Source organism: Chlorocebus sabaeus, chromosome 2 (genome assembly GCF_047675955.1).
Source record: "Chlorocebus sabaeus isolate Y175 chromosome 2, mChlSab1.0.hap1, whole genome shotgun sequence".
NCBI classification, from domain to species: Eukaryota; Metazoa; Chordata; class Mammalia; order Primates; family Cercopithecidae; genus Chlorocebus; species Chlorocebus sabaeus.
This window is the reverse complement of record NC_132905.1, coordinates 93951164-93976069: the sequence shown is the minus strand read 5'-3', so window position 1 is coordinate 93976069 and position 24906 is coordinate 93951164. Positions and strand designations below refer to the sequence as shown.

At 44.7% G+C, this 24906-nt stretch overlaps 1 protein-coding gene across 2 annotated transcripts in view; it reads right to left on the bottom strand.

Moving 5' to 3' along the window:
• Positions 1–20262: 20262 nt before the first annotated feature.
• PCP4 (Purkinje cell protein 4) overlaps positions 20263–24906 on the bottom strand; it is a 72594-nt gene continuing 67950 nt past the window's right edge. For both annotated transcript variants that reach the window (XM_007968451.3, XM_007968456.3), the window contains one exon: positions 20263–20671. In XM_007968451.3, the coding sequence (XP_007966642.1) occupies positions 20544–20671 (128 nt within the window). In that variant the 3' untranslated portion in view covers positions 20263–20543. The remainder of the gene's footprint in view (positions 20672–24906) is intronic.

The following is a 24906-nucleotide window of genomic DNA, read 5'->3' as shown; positions in this document are numbered from 1 at the left end:
AGCCTGTAGTCTGTGGCCAAAGTCTTGAGAGGCCCTGGCAAAAAACTGGTGTAGGTCGAATAGCCCAAAAGCTGAAGAACTTGGAGTCCAATGTTCGAGGGCAGGAAGCATCCAACGTGGGAGAAAGAAGAAAGCCAGAACACTCAACCAGTCTAGTTCCTCCACGTTCTTCTGCCTGCTTTATTCCAGCTGCACTGGCAGCCGATTAGATTGTGTCCACCCAGATTGAGGTTGGGTCTGCCTCTCCCCATCCACTGACTCAAATGTGAATCTCCTTTGGCAACACCCCTACAGACACACCCAGGATCAATACTTTGCATCCATCAATCCAAACAGGTTGACACTCAGTATTAACCATCACAGGAGGCTATTCTGTGCATTGTAAAATGCTCAGCAACATGCCTGGCCTCCACCCACGAGATGCTAGCAGCACCCATGCCGGTTGTGACAATTCAAACTATTTCCAGCTATTGACAAATATCTATTGAAGATGAAATATCTGTCTACCCCCAAACCAGTTGAGAATCACTTACCTAACATGAAGGGAAAGACAAACTCTAAGAAATAAAAAATAGAAAAAAAGAGATGATGCAGGGAGGATAATATATCTTTTGGGGAAAAAACCATAATCAATATCATAATAGCTATAAGTAGATACTTTTTAAATAAAATCAGAATAAAGTATGATTACAAAAAATTAGATTCAAGCAACTAAAAACAGACATAGGAAACTAAAAATATCAGGTCAAAATGAAAAATAGATGCATTGAAAGGCAAAATTGAAAAAACAAATCTTCCAGCTAGTAAGACAAAGTGACAGAGAAATGAAAAATGGGAAAGAATAATAAACAAAATGAAAGGTTCATTCCAGGAAGCCAACATCCACATACCAGATATTCTAGAAAGTAACTTCAGAGAACAATGGAGGGGAATAAATTACCAAGTAAATAATTTAGGTATAGTTCCAGGAACTGAAGGACGCAAGACTCCGGTTGGAAAGTTACCTTTAAACATCCAGTACAAATGGATGAAAGACACTTACCTCAATGCAATCCATGTAAATTTTCAGAAAACTGGGGCTAAAGAAAAGAACCTTAAGGCTTTTAGACCAAAAACTATGGCACGAAGGATTGGAAATGAAAATGGTGTTGGATTCCTCTTCAGCAATAATGGAAGCTATACAATAAAGAAGAACAATTCAGAGTCTTAAGAAACAGTGCCAAGTATTGACAAGGATGGGGAAGTACTAAAAATCTCATGCATTGCTGGCACAAATGCAAAATGGCACAGCCACTTTGGAAACCAGTTTGGCCGTTTCTTATAAATTAAGTACAAACTTAACATATGACCTAGCAATACCACTCATAGAAAAAGAAATGAAATAAACACATATGTGCACACAAAGACTTGTATGCTAATATTTGTTGCAGAATCATTAATAAAATCCCAAAATGGATGCAAATAAATTGTCTATCGTTGTTGAAGGGATGTTGCAGTATATCCATACTAGGGAATACTACTCAGCCATAAAAGGAAATGAAATATTAGCACACACGACAACATGGATGAATCACAAAACATACTAAATAAGAAGTTAAACACAAAAGTCTACATACTGTGTGATTTCTTTTATATGAAGTTCTGGAAAACACAAAACTGTAATGACACAAAGCAGAGCACTGGCTGCCTGAGGTTCAAATATAGAGGGGCGTGAGGAATTGTTTTAGGGTGATAGGACTGTTCTGTATCTTGATAGTATTAGTTGTTACACAGTTGTATACAGTTACCAAAATCATAAAACTGTATATTTTTAATATACATTTTTGATCATTATTGCTGGTAAATTATGTATTAGTAAAGCTAATAAAAAAGAGTATTAAAAAAAATTTGTTCACCCCCTAAAATTTTATGCCTAGCCAAACTATCATTGGATTAAAGGGTTAAGAAAAATATATCTCAAAAATGCAGAAATTCAAACATTCTAGGTCCTCTTTCTTAACAGGATCCTAAAGATATATACCATCCACATGAGAAAGACAACCATGAAAGAGGAACATATGACAACCTAGGACTGGAGAAACACTGAACAACTCCCTGAGGGATAATGAACAGACACCCCAGAATGGAATCTGTGCCACAGCCCTGTTGGAACATGAAGATGGAGGAAGAGTCTATGAAAAAAAAAACATGTGAAAAAAAGAAACTACAGGTTACTCTTGAGACCTTTGAATATATTAAGGAAAAATATATTTTTGGTGGAAAGTCCAGCATTAAAATAGTGGTAAGTACATAAAAACTAAGCAAAGGAAAAGTTAGAAAATGATTAACTCCAGGAAAGAAAATGCAATGACAGTATATTAAATGACTCAGCTATGGATTACATTAACAAAGACATGATAAAGAAAACACCAAAACGGCAATTGTGTTGAGAAAATAAGAGAAAGGAAAGATCAGGAGGCGAGGCAAATCCTCATGTTTCACGTAGGAAGTCATCATACAATCCCTGAAACTGAAAAATTAGGAAAGAGCTACACAAGTATGTTTTAGAAATATGAAAGTAAGTGCCCAAAGGGGCAGCTGAAAAAGTTGAAAGCATTTTGGCGGGGAAACAGGACATGGAAATGGAAAATTGGGGGCATAGAATGCTGTGTTTTTCTTATAAGCTTTGCAGAATCATGCAACATTTTCAAAAGTAAGAAACAAAAACGAGGCAATGGGCCAAGAGGGGAGGGGAATGTGTATGCTAAAAAAAATTAGGCTGAGTTAGAGGCAGAGGCTAAAAAGAAAGTGAAGTTTAAATGGGGGTGGTTGGAAGAAATTGATGGAGAGGGCAGAGACACAGTCATAGTGGGGCTGTAGAGCAAGGTAAATAGATGGCTGTGGTTGCAGAGATGCAGAGGGAATTAATGGAGGCAGCAGGAGGGTAGGGGTAGAATTCAGCATTCAGATCAGAACAATGTGTTTCGAAAACCATCTTCATCAATTTTCCATTCATCTGCAGGTCAGGTCTTCAAGCACTTCATTTCATTTCTGAAACAAAATGTCCCTTTTGTTCTATTCTAAATCATTTTATCAATAAAGTAAGAGTCATAATAATGAAGAACAGTTATCAAGACAGTACTGCCACTGCCCAAGTTTTCAAGGGACACATGCACTAAACATTTATATGCTGTAACACTTTGCTGGAAATTCTGCCTTTGGCAGATGAATGTGCTTCCCTTCACATACCCTGATTAATCTACTAGATTAACTAAATGATTAACATGATTAAGAAAACAAAGCCTAAACCATGACGTGAATATCATGCTTTTAAGAATTGGCTGCAAAGAACTCTAAAAGCATAGACAGGCTAAAGCCCCTAAATGCAAAATACAACCAATGCCATTATATACATCTTCAAAATGGAGATAAGAGTTCCCACTCCAGAGGGTCAGTGTCAGGTTTAAATGAAGAAAAAAAAAAAAAAAAGTCAGAGCACTTAGAATGACATCTGGTATGACATGTGAGCTGGACACCTGTTCATAGTCACAGCCATGGTGGTGGTGGTGTTGCTGGTGGCAGCTGGCATGGTAGCATGTGTGGTACCACCATGCGAGCTCACCTTCCCTCTGCACATACAGTCTGCTCCTCTTTGGGGGCAAGTTTATAAGCTGCCTTGTAATGCACTTTAGTTTGATCCTGACTTTTCTTCCTTGTTAGGCTGAAATGTTTCAAAAAGCAAGAACTCTATCCCATGTATCAATGATTTTTCAACATGCTGGAGTTAGGGGAACTTGAAAATAATAGATGCTCAACACCTATAGTGAAATAAGAAATTTTTGAAATAATGAGCATGACCAACCATTCAACAATGTTTATCCACTCTAAAGGGTGACAGAGAATTTGTTGTCTGAGGCTCCTTAATAAGGAACCTATGGACTTTCCTTTTATTTTATACATGGGATGTGGGTTGGCAACAGTTCCATCTCAGATGTGCTCCCTGATAGATGGAAGATACAGACCCCCTGGCTCCTCACTGCCTGTTAATAAAACATAAGTGCCTCACTTTCATTTGTAACTCTATGAGTTAGAGTGGTGCTAGCTGCTATAACAGGTAAATCCCCAAATCTCTGGGATGCACACAATAGTAGTTCAGTAATTGCTCAAGTTAAATCCAAAGGAAGTGTTCTTGAACATCAGGTGGCCTTCTACATGACCATTCAGGGACCTGGATGCTTTCCATCCTGTGGGGCTCTGCTATTGTCTCCATCTGTTGAGACTGCTAAAACAAAACTGCCATCAAATGGGTGGCTTCAATACAGGAATTTATTTTTCACAGTTCTGGAGGCTGGGAAGTCCAAGGTCTAGGCACAGATTCTGCGTCCAGTGAGGGTCTGTCTCCTGGTTCATAGAGGGCACCCTCTTGCAGTGTTCTTATGTGGTGGAAGAGGCATGGGCGCTCTCTCAGGCCTCATTTATAAGGGCATAAATTCCATTTGTAATGGCTTCCTCCTCATGAACCCCTACCTCATCCAAGACCCCACCTCTTAACACTGTCACACTGAGGATTAGGTTTCAACATAGGATTCCTGGGGGAACACAAACATTCAAATACTAGCAGCCCTCTTAAATCAGTTCCAAAGTCACCCTAATGGGCATGAAAGTATAAAAGTGCTATGTGTGATCCTCCATTCTCTTTCACCATCATGGAAACAAGGAGAAAGAGAATGGAGACCACACATAGCACTTTTATTTTCTACGTACCTGGCTTGAAAGTGACTCATGTGGCTTCTGCCCTGTGGTTTCACTGGCCAGGACTCAGGCACATGGCCACATTTCACTGCCAGGAAGGCTGGCCAGTGTTGACAGGCTGTTCCCAAGATGAAGAGAAGACAGGCTGGTGAGCTGTTAGCCAGGTCGGCCACAGTGGCCATCTGTCATCCAGCCTGACCTTCACCTACCTCTCCAGACTTGGATTCCACTGAACCCCTCCATGTTCCCTATGCACTTCCCAGCCTGGAAGAGTTGCTATTCCTCAAAAGAAGTGTTTTCTTGCCTCTGTGTGTGCCCTTCCTAAAATGTCCTTTTCCCTATCTCCACCTGTTCAACTTCTATGCTTTCTTCAAGACCTATATCTCTCTATCAAGCATTCTCCTAGTCAACATTGATCTCTCCCCCTTCCCATTCTTCCTCTGTTTGTCTCTCAAAGGACTCACCACTTTTACCTTATTGGGGAACATGTCTGTCAGTTCCATGAGAAAGCAAACTCCTTGAAAACAGATGGCCATGTCTTGTCATTGTGCCTCACCGAAGAAAACCTATAAGCACTATCTGTGTCTGACTGCATCCTTCACTCTGTCCCCATGAAATAGGTACAATACCTTGGGCATGGTAGATGCAGAGTGAACTAGAGTCCAACTCATGCTCTCTGGTGTCACCTGCCCCAATCACAAACTGCCCATGGCTATCCAACTCCTGGAATGAAATCTGTTGCATCTACAGACACGGAGAGTGGGCTTGCCAGAATTTGTGACAGATAGGGTTATCTGCTAACTATGTACTTGTCAAAGGTATGGTAGAACATGTTTTCTCTTACTTCAAAACCAAACTACAGGGAAGTTATTTTCTTTCCCACCTAGTGATTTTGTTTCTTTTCTCACTTCCCTTCCAGTCTCTCTTCCTTCCTTTGATTCTTTTCTTCCTTCTTTTTGCCCTTCCTCCAGCATCATTATTCTCTTGGTCTTTATTTCTTTCAAAACAGCATTTACTTTTTTATCTGCTAGGTGTACAAGACAGATCTGGATCAATAATCAGTAATGAGGTACTAAATTACATAAGCTTGTTTTTCCCTCTTTGATCTTTTGCAAGCCAGCAGAAAATTTTCCAGAACAGAAGGGGTAGTGTAGAATGGGAAAGTGACCCTGGTCCCTTGTCCCCACCTGCCAAGAACCTAAGCCTTCTTGCTTGCAAATATGCTGTGTGGCTCTATTCAGACAAGGTAGCCTGGATCTGCTTCAAACAGGCTGCCAACTTACGTTTTGCAGCTTGATGTAGATTGTGCTGGAGCTGCTGATATGCCGTTCTGAAAGTAGCCAAAGTAGAAATAAATTTTCTGTATCCTCTCACTCAAAGTTGATAGCTGTGCTTGAAGAATAAAACATCAGGCTCCACCTAGCCATCTCTTCTTTGGCAGATGAACTTGTCAACATTTGCTTCCATCAGCTTGAGACATCTGCATTGTCACTTCTGTCAATTGGTGTCATCCAGTTTCTGGGCCAGAAAGTGAAAACTTTGGCTGTGTTTTCAGTCTTTGATGTGTCCTTGAACAAGTCACTGTGGGAACAAGAAAGCTGAGACAGTGTCTAGGGTGAAAGAAAGAAATTTTGCAAGGAAAGGCAGTCCCCAGTAAGCACTTAGCTCTAAAGCACCTAGCTCCAGCGAGCTCAGCCCCCAGGGATAAGTAAAGGAAATCTGAGACTAGGCATGGGGCTGTGACAACTGTCCCACAAGGATAAAAGACCAGGAGTCAGTACAGTTAGAAGCAGCATTCTATGGGGCAAAAGGCCCAGGCTCTGAAAAGTCTGCTCAGATGGAATCAGTGGTTCTACCATTTATGAATGACCTGGGAAATTTGTCAAGGGACTCTGTGCCTCTGCTTATTTGTCTGAAAATTGGATAACTAAGAATGTCCACCTCAGAGGCTTCTTGTGAGGATTAAAAGGAGACAATCCTTGCAAAGTCCTCAGCATGACATCAGGCACAGAGGAAGCGCTCCTTGAATATGGCCATGTGTCTGAGACTGGCTAGGTGCTCACCACCTCCATCTGCTTATCTGGGCAAACAGGAGGATGATCTTCCCACCCTCCCTTGCCACCAGGGCTGTGCTGTGTGATTCGAGCTGACCGATGGAATGTGAGTGGGCATGGGCGCCACTTCTAGGCATGATACTAAAGCAAACTGACGTGAGCAGTGGGTTGAATAGCATCCCCCTAAACGATATACCCAAGCCCTAACTCATGGAACTCATGAAGGAGACCTTACCTGAAAAAAACGTATTTTTGTAGATGTAAGTTAAAGATCAAAAGATGAGATCATTCTGGATTTAGGGTAGGCCCTAAATCCAACGACTTCTGTCCTTATAAGAGGCAAAAAGGAAAAAAAGAAGAAGAAGAAGATTCACACAGACACAAAGGGCGATGTGAGGATGGAGGCAGAGACGAGTTCCGTGTCTACACTCCAAGGAATGCCAAGGACTGCTGGCAGCCACCAGAAGCTAACAGAGCCATGGAACAGATTCTCTCTCTGTCTCCAGAAGGAACCACCCCTGCCAACACCTTGGTTTCAGACTTCCAGCCTCCAGAACTATAAGACAATAAATTTTTGTTTTGTAAGCTATCCAGTGTGGAAATGTGTTATGGCAGCCCTAAAAACTGACACATTTTGTGATCATTCGAGCTCTTTCTCTCAGAAGCAAATGACCCAAAGACACAGTCATCCAAGGGACAGAGCCTGCATCCCTGAGTCACTGCCTGGATGGAGGGCTGCCTACATAGCTGCACAAAGCTTATCTGGCTTCACAGGAGTGAGAACGATACTTCCTGTGTATTAAAACACTGAATGATGGGGTTGTCTGTTACAGCATCTGGCGTTGATTATCCCAAGCAATACGACTATTATTCTTAAGGGATCTATAGTAGGGATCTAGATAGAGAGGAAAAGAAGCCTGGATAGTAGGAAAGGTGGTGAAGAACTAATTACAGTGACTGTGTAACCGTAGTTAGCAGTTCCAGCCCCTCACCTTCAGCAGCATATCAAATTCTGGACTTTTCTAGTGGATATGGGTTCAGGATAGAGTGACCCACAGTCTTGTTATGTTAAGTCCCACATTATCCCCACAACCTACTGAACTAACTGTTGTCTCAGAGACTAAGTCAGACTTCTTATTACAAACAGAATGGTAGAGCCCATGAACCCTGTGGAAAGTCACTGGGGAGACCTCAGATTGGGAATAAGTGTGATTCCAGACCAGAGGAAGCCAAGAGAAATACCCCAGGACTGATTCAATCCAGAATGAGCATCCAGTTTAAAGCAAGTTGAGGATGATGTAATCTATCTAGACAGTAACTCAGCTTGTTACACTGCCCATAAAGGAAACTGGAAAATCATAGCATGGGACTTAGAAACTATAGAAAAAGAGGAAAGACAGGACCCTGGAAAATGCTGAGGGGCTACAGTGGGATCAGTTTCACCCCAAACTGAATTGATTTTAGCTAGAATAGCTTTTCACAGTCTTAGATTAGCACAGGTGCTGGGAGGTGGGCTCTGCTATTTGCAGGCTATAGAGTCACGCCTCTCTGCAGCCAGGGTGGCTGAGAGCTTGTGTCCACCAAACAACACTGGCACAAGGCGTCAGGGAGCCTCCTGGGAAGCAGCTATCCCAAGGACAGAGAGCTTCAAGGTGACTGAGGCAACCAAACACAGAGTTGTTCTCGGGGAGTAAGGACCAGTCCAAGAATGGTCTAAGGGTAAGGGGCGTCCCACTGGGATGAAGCTTCCAGAAAAAATGGAGACCACATCTCCCTCATCTTCATACCTTCAGGACTTAGATGGATCCCCACACAAAGCAGTTGGATCACAGCCTCCTACTCCACCTTCCTTCCTTTCAAGGAAAGGAAATAACTCTTGATAGACACAAACTAAGCTAATGTCTGCCCATTTTTATCTTAAGGTGCTGATATCTTAATTTAAAAAAAAAAAAAAAAAAGTTGTGAAAAATAAGATGGAAACAAACCATGGTACGTATGGTCCAGAATGCTTGGAACCTAAAGTTCTTCAACAGAGAGCAAATAGGCAAGCATCAGGAAGACAGAGAGGGGCCAGGCCATGGGTAACATAGCGTGGGGAAGGGAGGGGATGAACATGTGCACAGAACACATCCCTGTTTTAACCTGAGATGCAGAAGCAGATTCAAGATGTCAGCGTATCCCAGAGAGTGGAGCACCAAGTCACACACGCAAATCAGCAAAGGAAGCAGCATCCCTGAAGCCACCGAAATGCATGTTCCACCAGCCTAGAAAAGCAGAGGGAGTTCGTATACAATTCCCAAGGAAGCAGAAGGGAGGGGCTCATGGCTGAAATGCCTGTGATCAAATAGGCGAGGCTGACGCAGCACCACGTGATCTTGTGATGGACGCTGAGACCCTCACTCTTGGGCTGAGGGTCCTTTCTCCTCCTCCCACCTATCTGGTCCTCTTCTAGAAGCTTCTGCCCTCCCAGCTATCCATGGAGTCCAATGGAAAAAGCATATCCATTATGCTTTTTCATAAATGTGAGCTTCGCTGCGACACATCTTGCATTTCTCTCTCATGCTGTTAGCTGACATCTCATATACAGGTCTCTTAAATCTCCCATTTGAATGAAGCTTCCAGGGAGAGTAGAGACCACGTCTCTCTCATCTTCATACTTCCAGGACTTAGATGAATTCCGACACAGAGCAGATGGGTCCTCCTACTCCACCTTCCTTCCCTTGTAGGGAAGCTTTTCCTTCAAGGAAAGGAAACAACTCTTGATGGACAAAAACTAAGTTAATTTCTGCCCGTTTATATCTTAAGAGGTTGATTTCTTAATAAAAAAAAAAAAAGTGGTTGTGAAACATAAGATGTAAACAAAACATATGGTGCATAAGGTCCAGAATTCTTGGAACCTGGAGTTTTAGCTAAAAATGCCCACACGTCTCCCTTGCCATCTGTCTTGGGCTGGGTTCTCCTAGATGCAAACCTTGAGACAAGCATTTAAATATAAGTGGTTTGTTTGGGAGGTTATCTGGGGAGTATCAGGAGAGAAGTGAGTATGTGAGACAGGGAGAAAAGCCCATACAAAGTACACCCTCCGGCAGTTTACTGCATGTGTGACCTGGGGCTCACCCCTGTAAGGGAACTCTGGTAGGCAGAACAGTACAGCCTCAGAGTGATTTCACATAGACAGCAAGTTAGCTGGGATATTTATCCTCCAAGTACCAGGCATTGGCCAGGAACGGTGCTGAGCGGCAGGAATGCCAATCACTTCTAGCTGCCCTGTGTGCTGGCTAGGAGATGCATCAGCATTAACTGGAAGGATGAGTGCTGGGAAGATGCGTGCATGGATGGAGACCATCTTCTGCCATACCAATCACATGTCTCCAGGCCACACAGCACCAGGAGAATTGGACAAGTGTCAACCATCTGGGGAGCTCAAGCCACATGCATGCCCAACTACCTAGTTTAGGCCACAAAAGATGGCCCATGAGGCAGAGACTGTGCTCTTCTCTGTCCATCCTCCCAGTTGTCCACCAGATTGTCCCCTTCCTGTGGCGGGACATGAGTGCAGTGGTGATCCATCTCAAACTATGAGAGAAAGGGCAGGACACTAAAGATGGCCAGACAAGGTAGAAGTTCTGGTCCTGATACCAGCAAGCTCCTGTTCATCGAGGCTCTTACAGATGAGACCCATGAGACTGGGTCGTTGAAGCCATTGTCACTGGGGATGGCAGATAAAGTGCTGAGATTCCATCCTGATGGCAACATCCCTTCCCTCTACTCTTCTGAAATTCGGACTGAAAAAGCAATGGAGTGGGCCACTGTTTGTTTATTTTTGCTCTTTCTTCCATGTCTATTCCCAGGGAATTCAAGCAAGTGATTGGGCAACCTGGCCAGCAAGGGGCCTCTCGGGGCCTGAATGGGCAAAATACAGCCTCCTGTCTCTGGTGGAGAGTTGCGGATGAGTGGCTGCAGCCTTGCTGAGGGTTCAGCTGCATCAGGATACGCACTGACCCTGAAGGATGCTATGCCTAGGCCTGACCTTTGGTTGCAGGCAAGCACTCCATTTCTCAGAGCTTTGCTTCACTTGTTTATAAAATACAGGGCTGGATGAGGTCCCTAAGGTAGTTAGCAGCACTCACGCTCTTTGATTTATAAACATGAAGACACATCAGGGAGCCGGTAGATGGGGGTGAGAGGCACTGAGTAAATGAGAGCTGGATTGGGAGCCAGGCATTCAGAAGGGAGCTGCAGAATGCCTTCGTTCATTGAGACCCAAACAATCAAAAAGGGGAGACCAACAACTCCAACCACTACCCAACAGAGTTCTCTCACCTTCACACACCCACAAGGAGGTTATCAAAGTCATAAAACACCCACTTCCTGCTTTACCACCCCACTGGTCCTTTACACTGGGTGGATGGGCAGCTTGTCCCCTGGGAGCTTGACAGCAGGGGGTCCAGGGAATGCAGGGAATGGCACGGTATTTCAGGCAGGAATACAAATGGTGCAGAGTCTTCACGGCTCCCTCTCGGCCTGCAGCTCTGCAGTGGCAGAGTCATTTGCATGGCAGCCAGATTTATTGGCTTGGCTCCATGGCTGGGGTTGCAGAGGCTGCTGGCTTGGTTGCAAACAAATCACACAAAAGAGCCTGAGCGACACCTGAACAAGGAGAAAATCTGTGGCCGGTGCTGGCCACAGGCCAGCCTCCAAAGCTCACCCACAGCTGTCAGGCCACAGCAGCTGACAAACCACGATGCTGCTGGCTTGCCTCAGCCCTCAGCACCTCCCTGTCCAAGGGGGTCCTACAGAGACTGTGGTATAATCATGTTGCTGCAGATCCCACCCATTCCCAGAGACCAGGGCTGAGGGCAGTGTGATCTGTCAGCCATCTCAGTAGCCTCACCACCGTACCACAGTTTTAAAGACCAGAAAACATTTCCTCGGCTCTTCTGTATCTGCAGTGTCCTCACAGAGAGGGATGTACTGGATGACCCTCTTGAGGGATGCTGTGTGGGCGGGGGTGATAATAATTAGTGCATGCATAACAGGTGAGCTGCGAGACCACACAAGCGTTAAGGTACAAGAGACATGGCACAGAAATCACCATTGCATTATAATTTCCAAATTACCACAAACCTAGTAGCTTCAAACAACACAAATTTACTATGCTGTAGTTCTGGGGCTTAGAAGTCCAAAATGAGTCTATTATAATAAGGTAAAAAACAAAGTTTTGGCAGGACTGTGTTCCTTCTGGAGGTTCCTAGGGAGAATCTGTTCCTTCCCTTTCTAGAGGCCACCTGCATTCCTTGGCTCATGGCCCCTTCCTCCATCCTCAAAGCACATTCCTCCCACCTTCTTTTTCCAATACTGATCCTCTCTTGCCTCCTTCTTAGAAATATGCTTGTGATTACATTGAACCTACTCAGGCAATCCAGTACAATCTTCCCATCTCAAAATCTTTAACTTAATCACATCCATGAAGTCCTTTTGGGCATATTCATGTGTTCTGGGTTTTGGACGTGGACATCTTTAGGGGTCTTATTCTGTCTACGGTCATCACTATTGGAATGCAGAGGCCAGAGGATCCCCAAAGGACTTGAATCATTGAGAGGCATCATGGAGGCACTGGAGATTACAGAACCCAAACGGTGCCCCACATGGATAGGAAGCACCGTAAGTTACAAAATACATTGGTGTTGAATGCCTCCTACTAGATGAAGTGGGTGTCAAAGACTTCAGGCTCTCAAGTCAAACCCAGATGCAGAATTCAACCTCATCCCTCAATAGCTGCATGACCCTCATCCTCTCTGAGCATCAGTTTTCTCATCTGTAAAATGGGGATAAAGTACATCCTCTTTAAGACTATTAAGACTCAATGAAATAATATGCGTGAAGCCATTAGTAGCTTGCCACAACCCGACACGCAGGAAGAACTCCACACAGGTTGCTTTTAATCTCTCCCTACCATCCAGAGAGTTATGTCCATTTGATAGAGGCGTAGGTTGCGGCCAGAGGAAGTTGTGCTCCTTTCCCAGGACAACCCCAGTACTAGGCTGGCTGACCACAAGCCCAGGGCAGCCCACTGCCCACAGTGAAGGTAGGCTAACAGCAGGCATTTGTTCTATACAGAAAGAATGACATGGCCAGGCGCGTTGGCTCACGCCTGTAATCCCAGCATTCTGGGAGGCTGAGGTGGATGGATCACCTGAGGTTAGGAGTTTGAGACCAGCCTGGCCAATATGGTGAAACCTCATCTCTACTGAAAATAGAAAATTAGCCAGGCATGGTGGTGGGGACCTGTAATCCTAATTATTTGGGAGGCTAAGACAGGAGAGTCGCTTGAACCCAGGAGGTGGAGGTTGCAGGTTGCAGCGAGCCTGTGAACGAAAGAATAACATGGGATAAAGTAGGATCCTGAGTCTGCAGTTTGACCTGAAGACCTGATTGACCTGAGGACCACCATAGGCTTGGGGATTTGTTCAGCTTTTTGGGGGAATAAACAAAGGCCTAGAAATGTACCCGTGTCTTGGTGCCTGTCTGTCCTGAATTCTACTCTATGACAAGAAAATCTACAGCACAGTGGCTTTCTAACACCCTCCTTAGAGAGGAAAATGAAAAGCTGAAGCATACCAGCTGACTTTGGAGTCTGACCAGATCAAGGTCTTCCTTGACTGTTTACTGAATGAAAACATTAGGATTCCTTTATGTACCTCTGCCCTCAAACACACTGGGAAAGATGATTTCTGTAGAGTGCATGCCACAAATGTGGGCATGGATGTATTTATTCATTCTTGCTGCAAGTTCTTACGGAGCACCTGAACAGCTGGTAAAACGGGTGTCCCTGACCTCATGGAGCAGCATGGAGGAGACAAGTATTGATCAGAGAATCCCAGTGATGCCTGCGAATTGCAGTTGTCATAACTGCCATCAGGAACAGGACCTTAGGTGAGGGGGATGGGTAGGTGTGTGGGAATGGATGGGATGTGAGGGGAGGCGGCTGTGGCAGAAACTGCAGTGATGCCCCAAACCTGCTTCCTCCACTTCCTGAGCACACAGGTGGACTGCATTTCCCCGCTCCCCTGCACATAGGCGAGACCAACTGTTTTCTCCCAGCCAGGGGAATCAATGTCAATCAGGCATTTCTGGATCTGACCCATCAGAAACTTTTGACACAGCCTCCCGCATGGAGAATGCAGATGACTCTGGAGCACCAGTCTTGGATTCTGCTGTAAGCAAGAAATAAAGTTCTACCGGGTGCAGGCACCGGGACTTGGGGGTTTATCTTTCCATCAGTTAGTTCTCCCTCAACTACTCCAAAAAGTAACAGGTCAGGTCAGAACTAAGATGACGGGAAGTATGAGATGCAGAGAAAGAAAGAGGGGCAGACTGAGACTGAGAAGCAAACTCAAGCATCTTGATGTTGGGGGGGCAGGAGAGCACATCCCAGGAACATCAGAAGCCTCCAGAACGAGAGGAGAGGTGGCAGTGTGGGTGCCACACAGAGGAAATCAGCTTTCTCCACTGAGCACTGTTAAGACATTGAAGAATGTTGAAGTTTGAGGGGAGGGAAGCATGGAAAAGATGATAGGACCAGGTTTGCATTTTTAAAAACTTACTCTGGCTGCTACAGAATATACTAGAAAGAGGAAATTATGTGGTGAAATTGGAGGGATGGTCACTGAAATTATCCAGATAGAGAACAGTGTTAGCTCTCAGGATTAGTACTATCTAAGCCTCTGCACCTGTCAAGAGTTAGCGAGTCAACCACAAGCTATTTTGTCTAGGGCCAGACATGCCCCATGTGTGACTCCTAAACCACAGTGCTTGGTTAGAAGGCCTGGGTACAGGGGGCCTGGCTGCAGCAGAGGGAGGAAAGCAGCCAGCCTAATATTTTTGGCAGCAAGGTTCACATGAGAGTACAGCAGGAAGGCATGGACTCCACTTAGTTTCATCGAATACCATGTGATTTCGCCTCAGTCTAGGCATTTCTGTGCAGGAATCCATCTCACTAAATCAAAGACTCAGCCTGGTTTTGAACAAGACAATCATCTAACAATGTAGTTCATGCAGTAGGTAGTCTAGAAAATTATTCCTTAGCTTGGGGGCTTTAAGAAAGACCCACAGTAGAAGCCCCAGAAGCATTAACAGACAAGCACATCTCTCTCCTTTGTGAACTGTCGTGGTCCATGTGATGGTAGCTCTTTACACCCACAGGTGCCAGAGAAAGCCTGAAGCACGGGCATATAGAAATAATGAGTGGTTAGCTTTTTTTTGGGGGGGGGGTCAAAAATTTAATATTCACATCAGCTTTACAGGGCAGAGAGCAAAAACAGTGGCTCTACTTTAACAATCCTCTGGTGATTTTATTCAAGCCTTGCCCTCCAGCAGGTGCCCTCCAACACATGCCTCGGTCCAAACCCATCATCATCCCCTCTCTGCAGACTCCTAACTCCCATGGAGGGCACATAAAGCATAGCAGCATTCTGCTTACCCTTAATTCTTATTCAATTAAGCAACCGTTAACAAAAGAGCAAAAGACTTCCGAAAGGGCAATGGGGCACTGAACAGAGTACATTGTCACAGCTGTAGGGAAAATGGAGCCAGTCTTGAAGCAGCAGCCGGTGGGGAAGAGTGGCAGGCAAAGAGCACAAATCCACGTTGTGCAGTAAATCGATGGGCAGTAAATAAAGTCCAATCTTCTGTTCAGTCTGATCAAATTACAGAAAATGAAGACCAAGGGTGAGCTGAATGTTATGGACTGAAGGTTTAAGTCCCTTTAAATTCACGTGGCGAATCCCTAACTCCCAAGATGATGATATTGAAGTGAGACCTTTGGAAGGTTATTAGGCTTAGATGAAATCAAGAGGGTTGGGCCCCATGATGGGATTAGTACCCTTACAAGAAGAGAAAGAGCTGGGCGCGGTGGCTCCTGGTTGTAATCCCAGCACTTTGGGAGGCTGAGGTGGGTGGATCACCTGAGGTCAGAAGTTTGAGACCAGCGTGACTAACATGATGAAACCCCATCTCTACTAATAATACAAAAATTAGTGGGGCGTGGTGGTGCGCACCTATAATCCCAGCTACTCGGGAGGCTGAGGCAGGAGAATCACTTGAACCCAGGAGGCAGAGGTTGCAGTGAGCCGAGACTGCACCACTCCACTCCAGCCTGGGTAACATAGCAAGATACCATCTCAAAAGAAAAAAAAAAAGAAGAAGAAGAAGAAGAAGAAGAGAAAGAAACATCAGAGCAAGCTCACTCACTCTCTACCATGTTACCACGTGAGGATGGAGCAAGGTGGCCGTCTAAAAGCCAGGAAGAGAGACCTCACCAGGAACCAAGTCCAGCAGCACCTTCATCTTGGACTTCCTAGCCTCCAGAACTGTGAAAAATAAGTGTCTATTGTTTAAGCCGCCCTTGTGTGGTATTTTGTTATAGCATCCCTAGCTAAAAGTGTGACCAAGGGACTCCACCTTGATTGTCCATGATTGGAGCTGTAATCAAGTGAAATCTCCTAGACATGACATTTATGTGAATCCTCATCTTAAACGCAAATCCTAAATAAGCTCTAACCCTAAACTCTTCCTGTTCAATCTCCCCTTATAATTATACTAATTTATTTAGGTTAATCTCCACAGTCTATAAAATGTGTGCATTCAAAGGTACAATAAGAGACTCATGAAACTTGCGAAAAGATGATCCTATGAAGTTAAAATTAATCAACCCAAAATAGGTGCAAATGACAACCCCAAGAGATGGTCTGTCACTATAACTGTTGAGACTGAAATTGTGCCCAAGCCTCCCTCAACACACAAGAATTAATTATAAGGAAGATGAGACAGAACAAAGGAAAGGAATTAAAAGTTGTTGGAAAGAAGAGACAAAATTATTGTTATTTGCAAGTGATAGGACCTAGAAATCCAAAAATATTCACTGGAAAATGATCAGGAATGTAGTTCAGTAAGATGAATAGTTACAGAGCTAAATCTACAGAAATCAGTAGTTCTTTGAGATAACAGCAAAACCTACTAGAGAATGCTTTGGAAAAAGATCCTGCTTACAAGGGCAACAAAACCCATGAAACACTTAGAAATAGAACAAAAAGAAATGTGCAAGACCTATATGAAGAAAACTATAAAACCACCAAACGTCACAAAATGCTATAATAACAATAATATAAAGACGTCAATTCTTCCCTACTGTGCCCCAGTTTATTTCTAAATCTAATATAATTCTGCCTGCCCATGGTGTTCTGTTCTTTTCTTGGGTGTCTTGGATGTTCTATTCTTGGATGTCTATGAAACCTGAATAATTCTCTCTTTTTTTAGCTAGTATGAGTGGGCTTCTATTCATTGCTACCAAATGACTAACTCAACCTGGGCTACCTCTTCATCTCTCATGGGCTCGTGTACCTTGAGTCTCAAATCCTCTCCTTCTTTCTGCACCTGTCCCACATGGGCTTTTGCAGCTCCTTGCAAAACAAAAAAAAAGTTTTTTAAACCTTTTTTGCAGCTTTTACCTGTCACAACACCAACCTTGTCCCAACTCAACATCTCCTTCATCTTAACTGACTCAGCTCCCATGATGGTTAATTCAGAATCACTAAAGAAATATTCAGACAGGCTGAGCCCACCCCTTGAGTCAGGTGCCTACCACTGATCCAACTAGCTGTAACCAAGAGAAACTGAGTCTTGTGGCTTCAGATGAGTGAGGTGTTGTGTGTTGCGTGTTGATAAGGGAAGCCATGGTTGACTCTTTACCACATGGGTTTATCAATAATGATAGCTTACATTTATTGGACACCTACACTGAGCCAGATACTCATGCATTTTGCCTCATTCTAAATTCCTAACACTTTGCCAACCACCTTACCACAAAGATTTTATCATCACTTTGCTGTTAAAGAAACTGGCTACTTGAGGTAGGTAACTTCTCTGTGTCACTTGACTGACCTGTAAGTCAAAGATGGATCCAGTTTCAAGTCTCAAATACTTGGGTTCTTGCCTCCTGGCCTCCCCAAGTTCAGAGAGCAGAATCACATCCCCCAGGCTGAAGTGCACTGATAAATTCAGCCTCTGGGACAGCAAAACTGGGCACTTCCTTCTCAAGGACTTTGCCCAGACACTTCTCCACCAGCTACCGCCCTTATTTACCCAGGAACTCCTCTCAGCCTTCAGTTCTCTGCCAAGTGTGGCTGTACCTGGAGAAGACTTGAGAGATTGATTCTCCATGCTCTGCCTTGCTGTGCCCCTCCTTCTGTTCCAGCATCTGCTTATCCTCGTCCCTTCCCCACCAGCCTAACAGCACCTTGACAAGGACTGTCCTGCTTTGCAGCCACTGCACCAAGTCTACACCCACAGCAGGAGCTGAATACACATGGCTGAAGGGACATTGAATTAGTGATGCTCCAAATTGCTGGCAGCCCGTAGCACCTCAGGAGTTTCCTTCCTTTACTCTAAATAAATACTGCAGCCCATGGTAAGGAAAAGGTGCTCCCTAGCCTGCAGCCACAATCCCTTATCCTTCTTCTGGTTTTATGAGACCATAGATTCAACATACCCAGTTCCTATGCTGAGGGGGGGGTGCATTTGGAATCTTTTCCATGCTGTTAGCTGAAGCTCTAGACCCTCATGAATCTACCTGGGAAGTGAACAGTTAAATTCATCCCTGTGGCTCAAAGGAAAGCAGTTATACCCCTGTCCTGTGATGGGAAAAAGAGAGGCACATCACAGTCTTTGAGGTACCTCTCCAAATTTCACATCTCTCACCCCACTTTCATCCTTCTTCCCCCAATGGTCCATTGTTACTAAAAGAATATTCCCAGTCCTTTGGGGACATAGGGAAGAACCACTCCACTGGAATCTTCTGTTCTGCATAGAGAGTCCCCTGTAAAGAAGGCATCCTCATTATAAGCCAGATTAGCTTCCAGAGGGGTCAGCGTGGGGTGAGCACCAGCCAGAGTGCAGCCAGTATAGACAGCGTCCCTGCTTCCTTTATGTGAAATATTCAGAGGATGGGGGTGCTTGAAGTATAAGGTGTGGTGAAATTGATCCAAAATTTGTAAGTGTTTGTTTTGTTCCTGGCTTACTTTACATTGGTAGCTTAAGGGAATGCCAAGAAGACTACATCGAGACTCATCTGATTTCTTTGGCATTCGTACCCCTGCTGTCTCAGGAAGCTTTTCCTGGAGTGTCCCCTCAGCCTGTGTTCCTCTTTTCAGTAGGGACCCCAACATCAGGAGTCCCTCAGAGCCCTCACTGGTTGTCAGGGTCCAAGTGATCCTATTTAGCTCTCCGATGATTGGAAATTGATCAGAGTCTATGAGTCTTCCCTGTCTCTAACAACCACAGGGAATTATCTGGCAGGAGAGATTTCCTTACAAAAGAAAATATGCACATTTTCAGAGGGATTTTTGAGACAGTAAATCACCCAATCATGCCAGTGTTTCTCAACCTGTGCCCTCCCAACAATAAATAGGGCCCTGCCGCAGGAACAGCGGTACGTCCACCTGCAGTCAGTGCCCTGCCCATGCCTCACTCACCATCCCTTACATCCACACACCCATGCACACACATGGTGTCATCTCTTGCCCCTTTTCCCATTATTCTTCATGCTCCACCTTGACCCTTGGTTAAGGAGCTGGCAAAGGAAAGACATGCAATGTCCCACAGTATACAAGAGCAGTCATGGAGCATCTCAAGCATCTCAGGAAGTTGAAGATGAGATGTGACTTACACATCACGTTATCATGTGGAAAAGTTCAAACAAAAACCACAAGTGCCTCCCAAGGCGGGTACCCACCCACCCAACTGGTTCCCGAATCAGTGACAGCGAGGTCCTCTCCATGTGATGGACCTCTCCTCAGTGCCTACAAAACCACTTTGGGATTTGCAAAACAGTTTACCTGCAAGGTTTGCAGGGGGAGAAGATGGAGCGGAAGAGAAGCCTGATAGCTTCACTAAATTACAGGTTGTAATAAATAACCCTACCAGGTGGCAAATCACAGCATGGAGGAAGTTGGGGAGTCTGGAGAAGGTGCCAGTACCCTGGAGTCACACAGGTGCAGAGTACTGCAGATAAGCCGCAGAATGGCCTCTAACAGGCTAGGGTGTCCCCTTTGGAGATCTGAAATGGGTCTGCTGAGTAAATCTGGGGACGCTCCAAACACATGCGCATCACCTTCTCCCGTTTTATTCTCCTGGATCAGTCATAATTCCCCAGGGAAACTTCTGAGTCTTCGGCACCTGAGGATGCAGGGCTCTGTTCCCATGATAAGAAGAAAATATATTGCCATCGCCAGCCAGCACTTAGGACTCTCCGAATGAGGCAGGTATGGCTGAAAATGGATCTCTCACTCCCAGCAAAAAAGCTCCTGACAGAAGACAACGTGTTACGTCTCTGACTCCTAAGAGAATAAGGAAATAGACACGTGGCTCACAGTCATCTCTAACATCGGGTAAAATAAAGAGAGAAAGGCAGACACTTGAATTCACTCATCTTAACTTCATTTTATTACAACATCAAGGAAAATAGTTGCAGGAGGAATGAAAATGGAGAGAAACATAGAGATTAAGCTACTCACAATTCCATTGTCTATACCTTCCTACAAGGGTCTAAATATCACAGGTTTCTGTACATGCATTGGAGGTTTGCTGTGCGTGTGTGGATTGTGTGTGGATGACTTCTCTCTAGGGTGTTGTTCATTTAATTTCTTGACAGATAATGGTTGAGTTTGGTGTTTTCAGGTGGAATAGGAGGGGGCTCTCCCGCTAGGACTGAGACCCAGCCTTCTTCTTCTGGAATTTTCTGAACTGAGACTGAATGGCCACCGCTGCACGTTCTGTCTCTGGTGCATCCATGTCAATGTCAAATTCTTCTTGAACTTTCTTCTGTCCATCTGTAGCAAGACAAACACAAACAGAAGGCAGTCACTGAGCTGAAAATAGGAAAGCAGACAGCCCCACTAGATAAGTGAAGCCAGGGAGTCCACCTTGGGGCACACACAGGGGCTTGACTTACACCCCAGCACAAGAGCTCATTTGCAAAGTAAAATCCAGTGGACTGTTTTGACAGAGCTCAGAATCTACCACCTGAGCAGGACAATAAAACTCAAGGACACAGTCTCAACACTTCATGTACTTTCTGCACATGATTTTCTATTCTCAATGACCATCTTGATATATGGTTTTAATATTGGCTGTGCTGTTACTTTCACCTGCTATCTCACATAGGTACCATTTAAATATTGCTAAGACATTCGTCCAATGGTAGCTGATATTCACAACTACTAAGTTAGCAAAGTCGTACACTGAGTTTCCATGTGTAATTCTGTGTGTCATTCTCAGGGAAGATTTGCTTATTGCAATCAGGGCTTCCATTTTTATCATCGTCAAGATGGGATGACACCATTTGATCTTCATAGTTCGACTGAACTTTCACAAAGCTTACATTCTTGTTCCTGTGAGGTAGGCTTGGCAAATGGCTTGCTAAGGTGGAGGGATTTCACCAATTTGCACAGTGACAGGATATAAAGCAGGGGGTGGAGGAAGGAGCAAAGGCGTGGGCCTCTGTGCTGTGTACCTTACTACGGTACAGGGCCAGTGCAGCCAAGAAGGAAAAACAAATAAATCAATAAAATTCTTCAGTCGTGGAAGGTAAATGTCTTTCAAAGGCCTTCAGTCTGATCAGACCCGGCGTGTTCAGGGTGGTATGGACGTAGAGTGTATAGTGTATGCTGCTTGGGTGATGGGTGCATCAAAATCTTACAAATCACCACTGAAAAACTTACTCATGTAAGCAAACACCACCTGCTCCCCAAACACCTATGGAAATAAAAAACTAAAATAAAATAATAAATGCCTGTAGTCTAATGAAGACTAGACATCAGATTCATCAAAGGCATCCTTTTTCTTTTTCTTTCTTTTTTAAATACAGGCATGAGGGTCCATCCCACCCCAAACTCCAGGCTTCCTCCTTGCCCAGCCGCAGTGGGAAGGGTGCTCCTAAGAGCAAGATTGATGTTGAGAAATCCGTGTCCCTGCAGGGAGGCCAGACATCTACACTTTTAAAAAGGCTCTCAGGTGTAGCCAGAATTGAGATCCAAAGACAAAGGAGGCCTTGGAGTTACCTTGAGCCAGACTGGGGACAGAACTCACCTCTCCTGGGACTTGGACCAAGAGCCTCGCTGCCACCCTGGGCTTGTACCTAGAGCAGAGGAGGTTGTGAGGAGCACAACCAGCTTGGAGATGGGAGAACTGGGGGCATTCTGAGGCAGAGGAAAAGCCCTAGCCAGGGAGCAGGGCACAGGCTCTATTCCTGACTGTCTCCAGGCAGCCTGAGTTCATCATCCACTACCTTGTTTAGGGACTTTGCATAATAATGTTCAGGCACCAGCTCTATCGGAGAGGGTGGAGGAAGCTGGGGTTCCTTGAGGATTTCAGGTAAGGCCTGCCTATTCTCCTGCTTGCAGTAGATAGATAGATAGACAGACAGACAGACAGACAGACAGACAGACAGACAGATAGATAGATAGATGATAGATAGATAGATAGATAGATAGATAGATAGATAGATGGATGGACAGAGATAGATGGATCAATAGGTGGATGGATGGATAGATACTTAGACACATACATACATATATACATAAGTAGATGATAGATATAGAAGATGATAGAGAGATAGATAGATATAGAAGATGATAGATAGATACATACATGGATGGATGGATAGATAGATACACACATACATACATACATAGACAGATGAACATAGATAGATGGATAGATAGGTGGATGGATACTTAGATACATGCATACATATATACATAAGTAGATGATAGATACCTACATACATACATACGAACAAACATAAGTAGATGATAGATAGATACAGATAGACAGGTAATAGATAGATGAGAGTCAGCACTTATTTCAGATGCATCTGGTTGGGTAACATTTCCTCTGCAGATCCGTAAGCAGCCTCCTCTCAATTTTCCTAGCACCTAAGCAGCTTCTACCTGGAGTCCCTCAATCATACCCTCACCTAACAGGAGGGAATGTCAGCTCTGGCTTTGGAAGCCTTGTAGGACTGATGGAGCCATGACCCAAATCAGAGAACTGTTGTCTTCTATTTCAAACTTGCTGCCAATGCTCATAAAAGCAGAGATGTTGAGTGCACCAATGCTTCAGAATATTTCAGAGGCAGGGGAGGGGGGCGCTTCCTTTTTCATCCACAACAGCCCAAACGATAGAGAGACAAGTGGAACTGTTTCTCACACTCCAGGTAGCTATTCACATCGTCTTCTACATTGCCAGGGCCCTTTCTTTGGAGAACCATAAGGGGTAGGATCACTGGGAGAAGTCAAAGTTTCCTATGGCTCAAGCAGATGCTTTAAAAGTGGTTAATTAATGTTATCACATGAGCCCGGAACTGGAGGGCAAGTGTCTAGCGAGCCCAAAATGCAAATGGCTCCAGTGTTTGTGCTGATGGCAATAAACCCTTTAGTACCAACAACATCCTTGGTTAGGTAGCATCTACAGCACTAGGAATTGTCATTTTTCATAAGATGGTTTATAGTCCCAAATCCTCCTACTCCCAGAGGAATCCTTGCATCGACTGTACAGTGAGTGCAAAGGGGAAAAATTCACTCTGATTCTAAGGAGGAGGGGAAGTTACTCTTTCAAATTTAAAATGTGGCTGCAGTCTGAAGTTTTAAAAGGGCCTGATTCATCTTTCTTCTTTTATAATAATGGAAGAAAGCGGCAATATTATTTTTTGACAAATGACAAATGAAGACTCCGAAAATTATGTATATTAAGGAAATATATAATGAAACAGTGAGGACAGGTCACAAAAATCAATTTTGCACTTACGTCTTAAACTAATATCTCAGCCAAAAGTGATCGACTGATTCCTCTTTTGAAAAATATTACATTGTTTAATGAAGAAACCAACCACTGACATTTAAGGAATCGCTACTTTCTGTGTATACTTCAGATAGGCCAGTCCCGGGGGAGGGTCAGATGCTGTTAGAGGAATGACAGGAGCTCCTTCCACTGAGCCAGCCAGGAGTGTGTAAGGAAGAGGACGGGGCACCCGACTGCAGTGGAGAAGGGACAACAAATTAGACTCGGCGGCACAGGCACAGGGTTCAATACAAATGGCCTGTGGCTCTGGAAGTCAGGAAAGTGCAGTTCTAAATACCCCAGATTCAGAAGGCACGAGGGTTGGGGAGGAGAGTAAGGGAAGGGACCACAGCCAGGCCCAGAACCACTCTTCAGAGCCTTGGAGCCTGCCAAGGTTCCCCAAGAGTGACCCCAGTGATAGTGACAAGACCACAGGAGCAGGGTGGCCCCGTGAGGAGCCTCCCCAGCTCCATCAGTCCCGGGCACTCCAGCCTGGGCAACAGAGTGAGACCTGTCTCAAACAAAAACAAAAACAAAAAGCACAGGCCTCGTGTCCTAGCAGCCAAAGCCCTCAGTCTCCTTGGGGATGAGAGGCTGCCTCTCTCCTCACACTTAGATACTCCCTGCATGGAGTGGGGCACCCGGCAGAAGCAGGGCTGTGGAGTCCGGGTAAAATCTGAATTTGGGAATTGCCTCTGACTGCTCTGTGACTCTGGAAAAGGTTCTTAGCTTCTCTGGTGCCCAGTTTTCTCATCTAGAAAACAAAAGCCTGTGCTACCTGGCTCCCAGTGTTAGGTTTATGTTCAGATCAACACTCGATGGTACCTTAAAGAACAGGCCACACTGTACTGGGCATGGCATGGCCAGAGCTGCAAAGGCCAGTGAAGGGACGTGGCAGTAAGGTGGCTCTCCCGCCTCAGGGTGTCTGTGTCTGCTCAGTGGTGTGATTCATGGATCACTCAGGCCCTAATCCAGGGAGGAAGAGAGCACTTTCCATCATGGCCACCCACAGGGTCATCGTGGTCAGCTGTTTGCTGGGCTTGTTGCAAGATGGCCCCAGCCCAGAAATACAAGGCAGAAAGAATATCCTTAAAATTTGTTTGGCCGGGCGCTGTGGCTCACACCTATAATCCCAGCACTTTGGAAGGCTGAGGCGGGCAGATCACAAGATCAGGAGATCAAGACCACCCTGGTTAATACAGTGAAACCCTGTCTCTACTAAAAA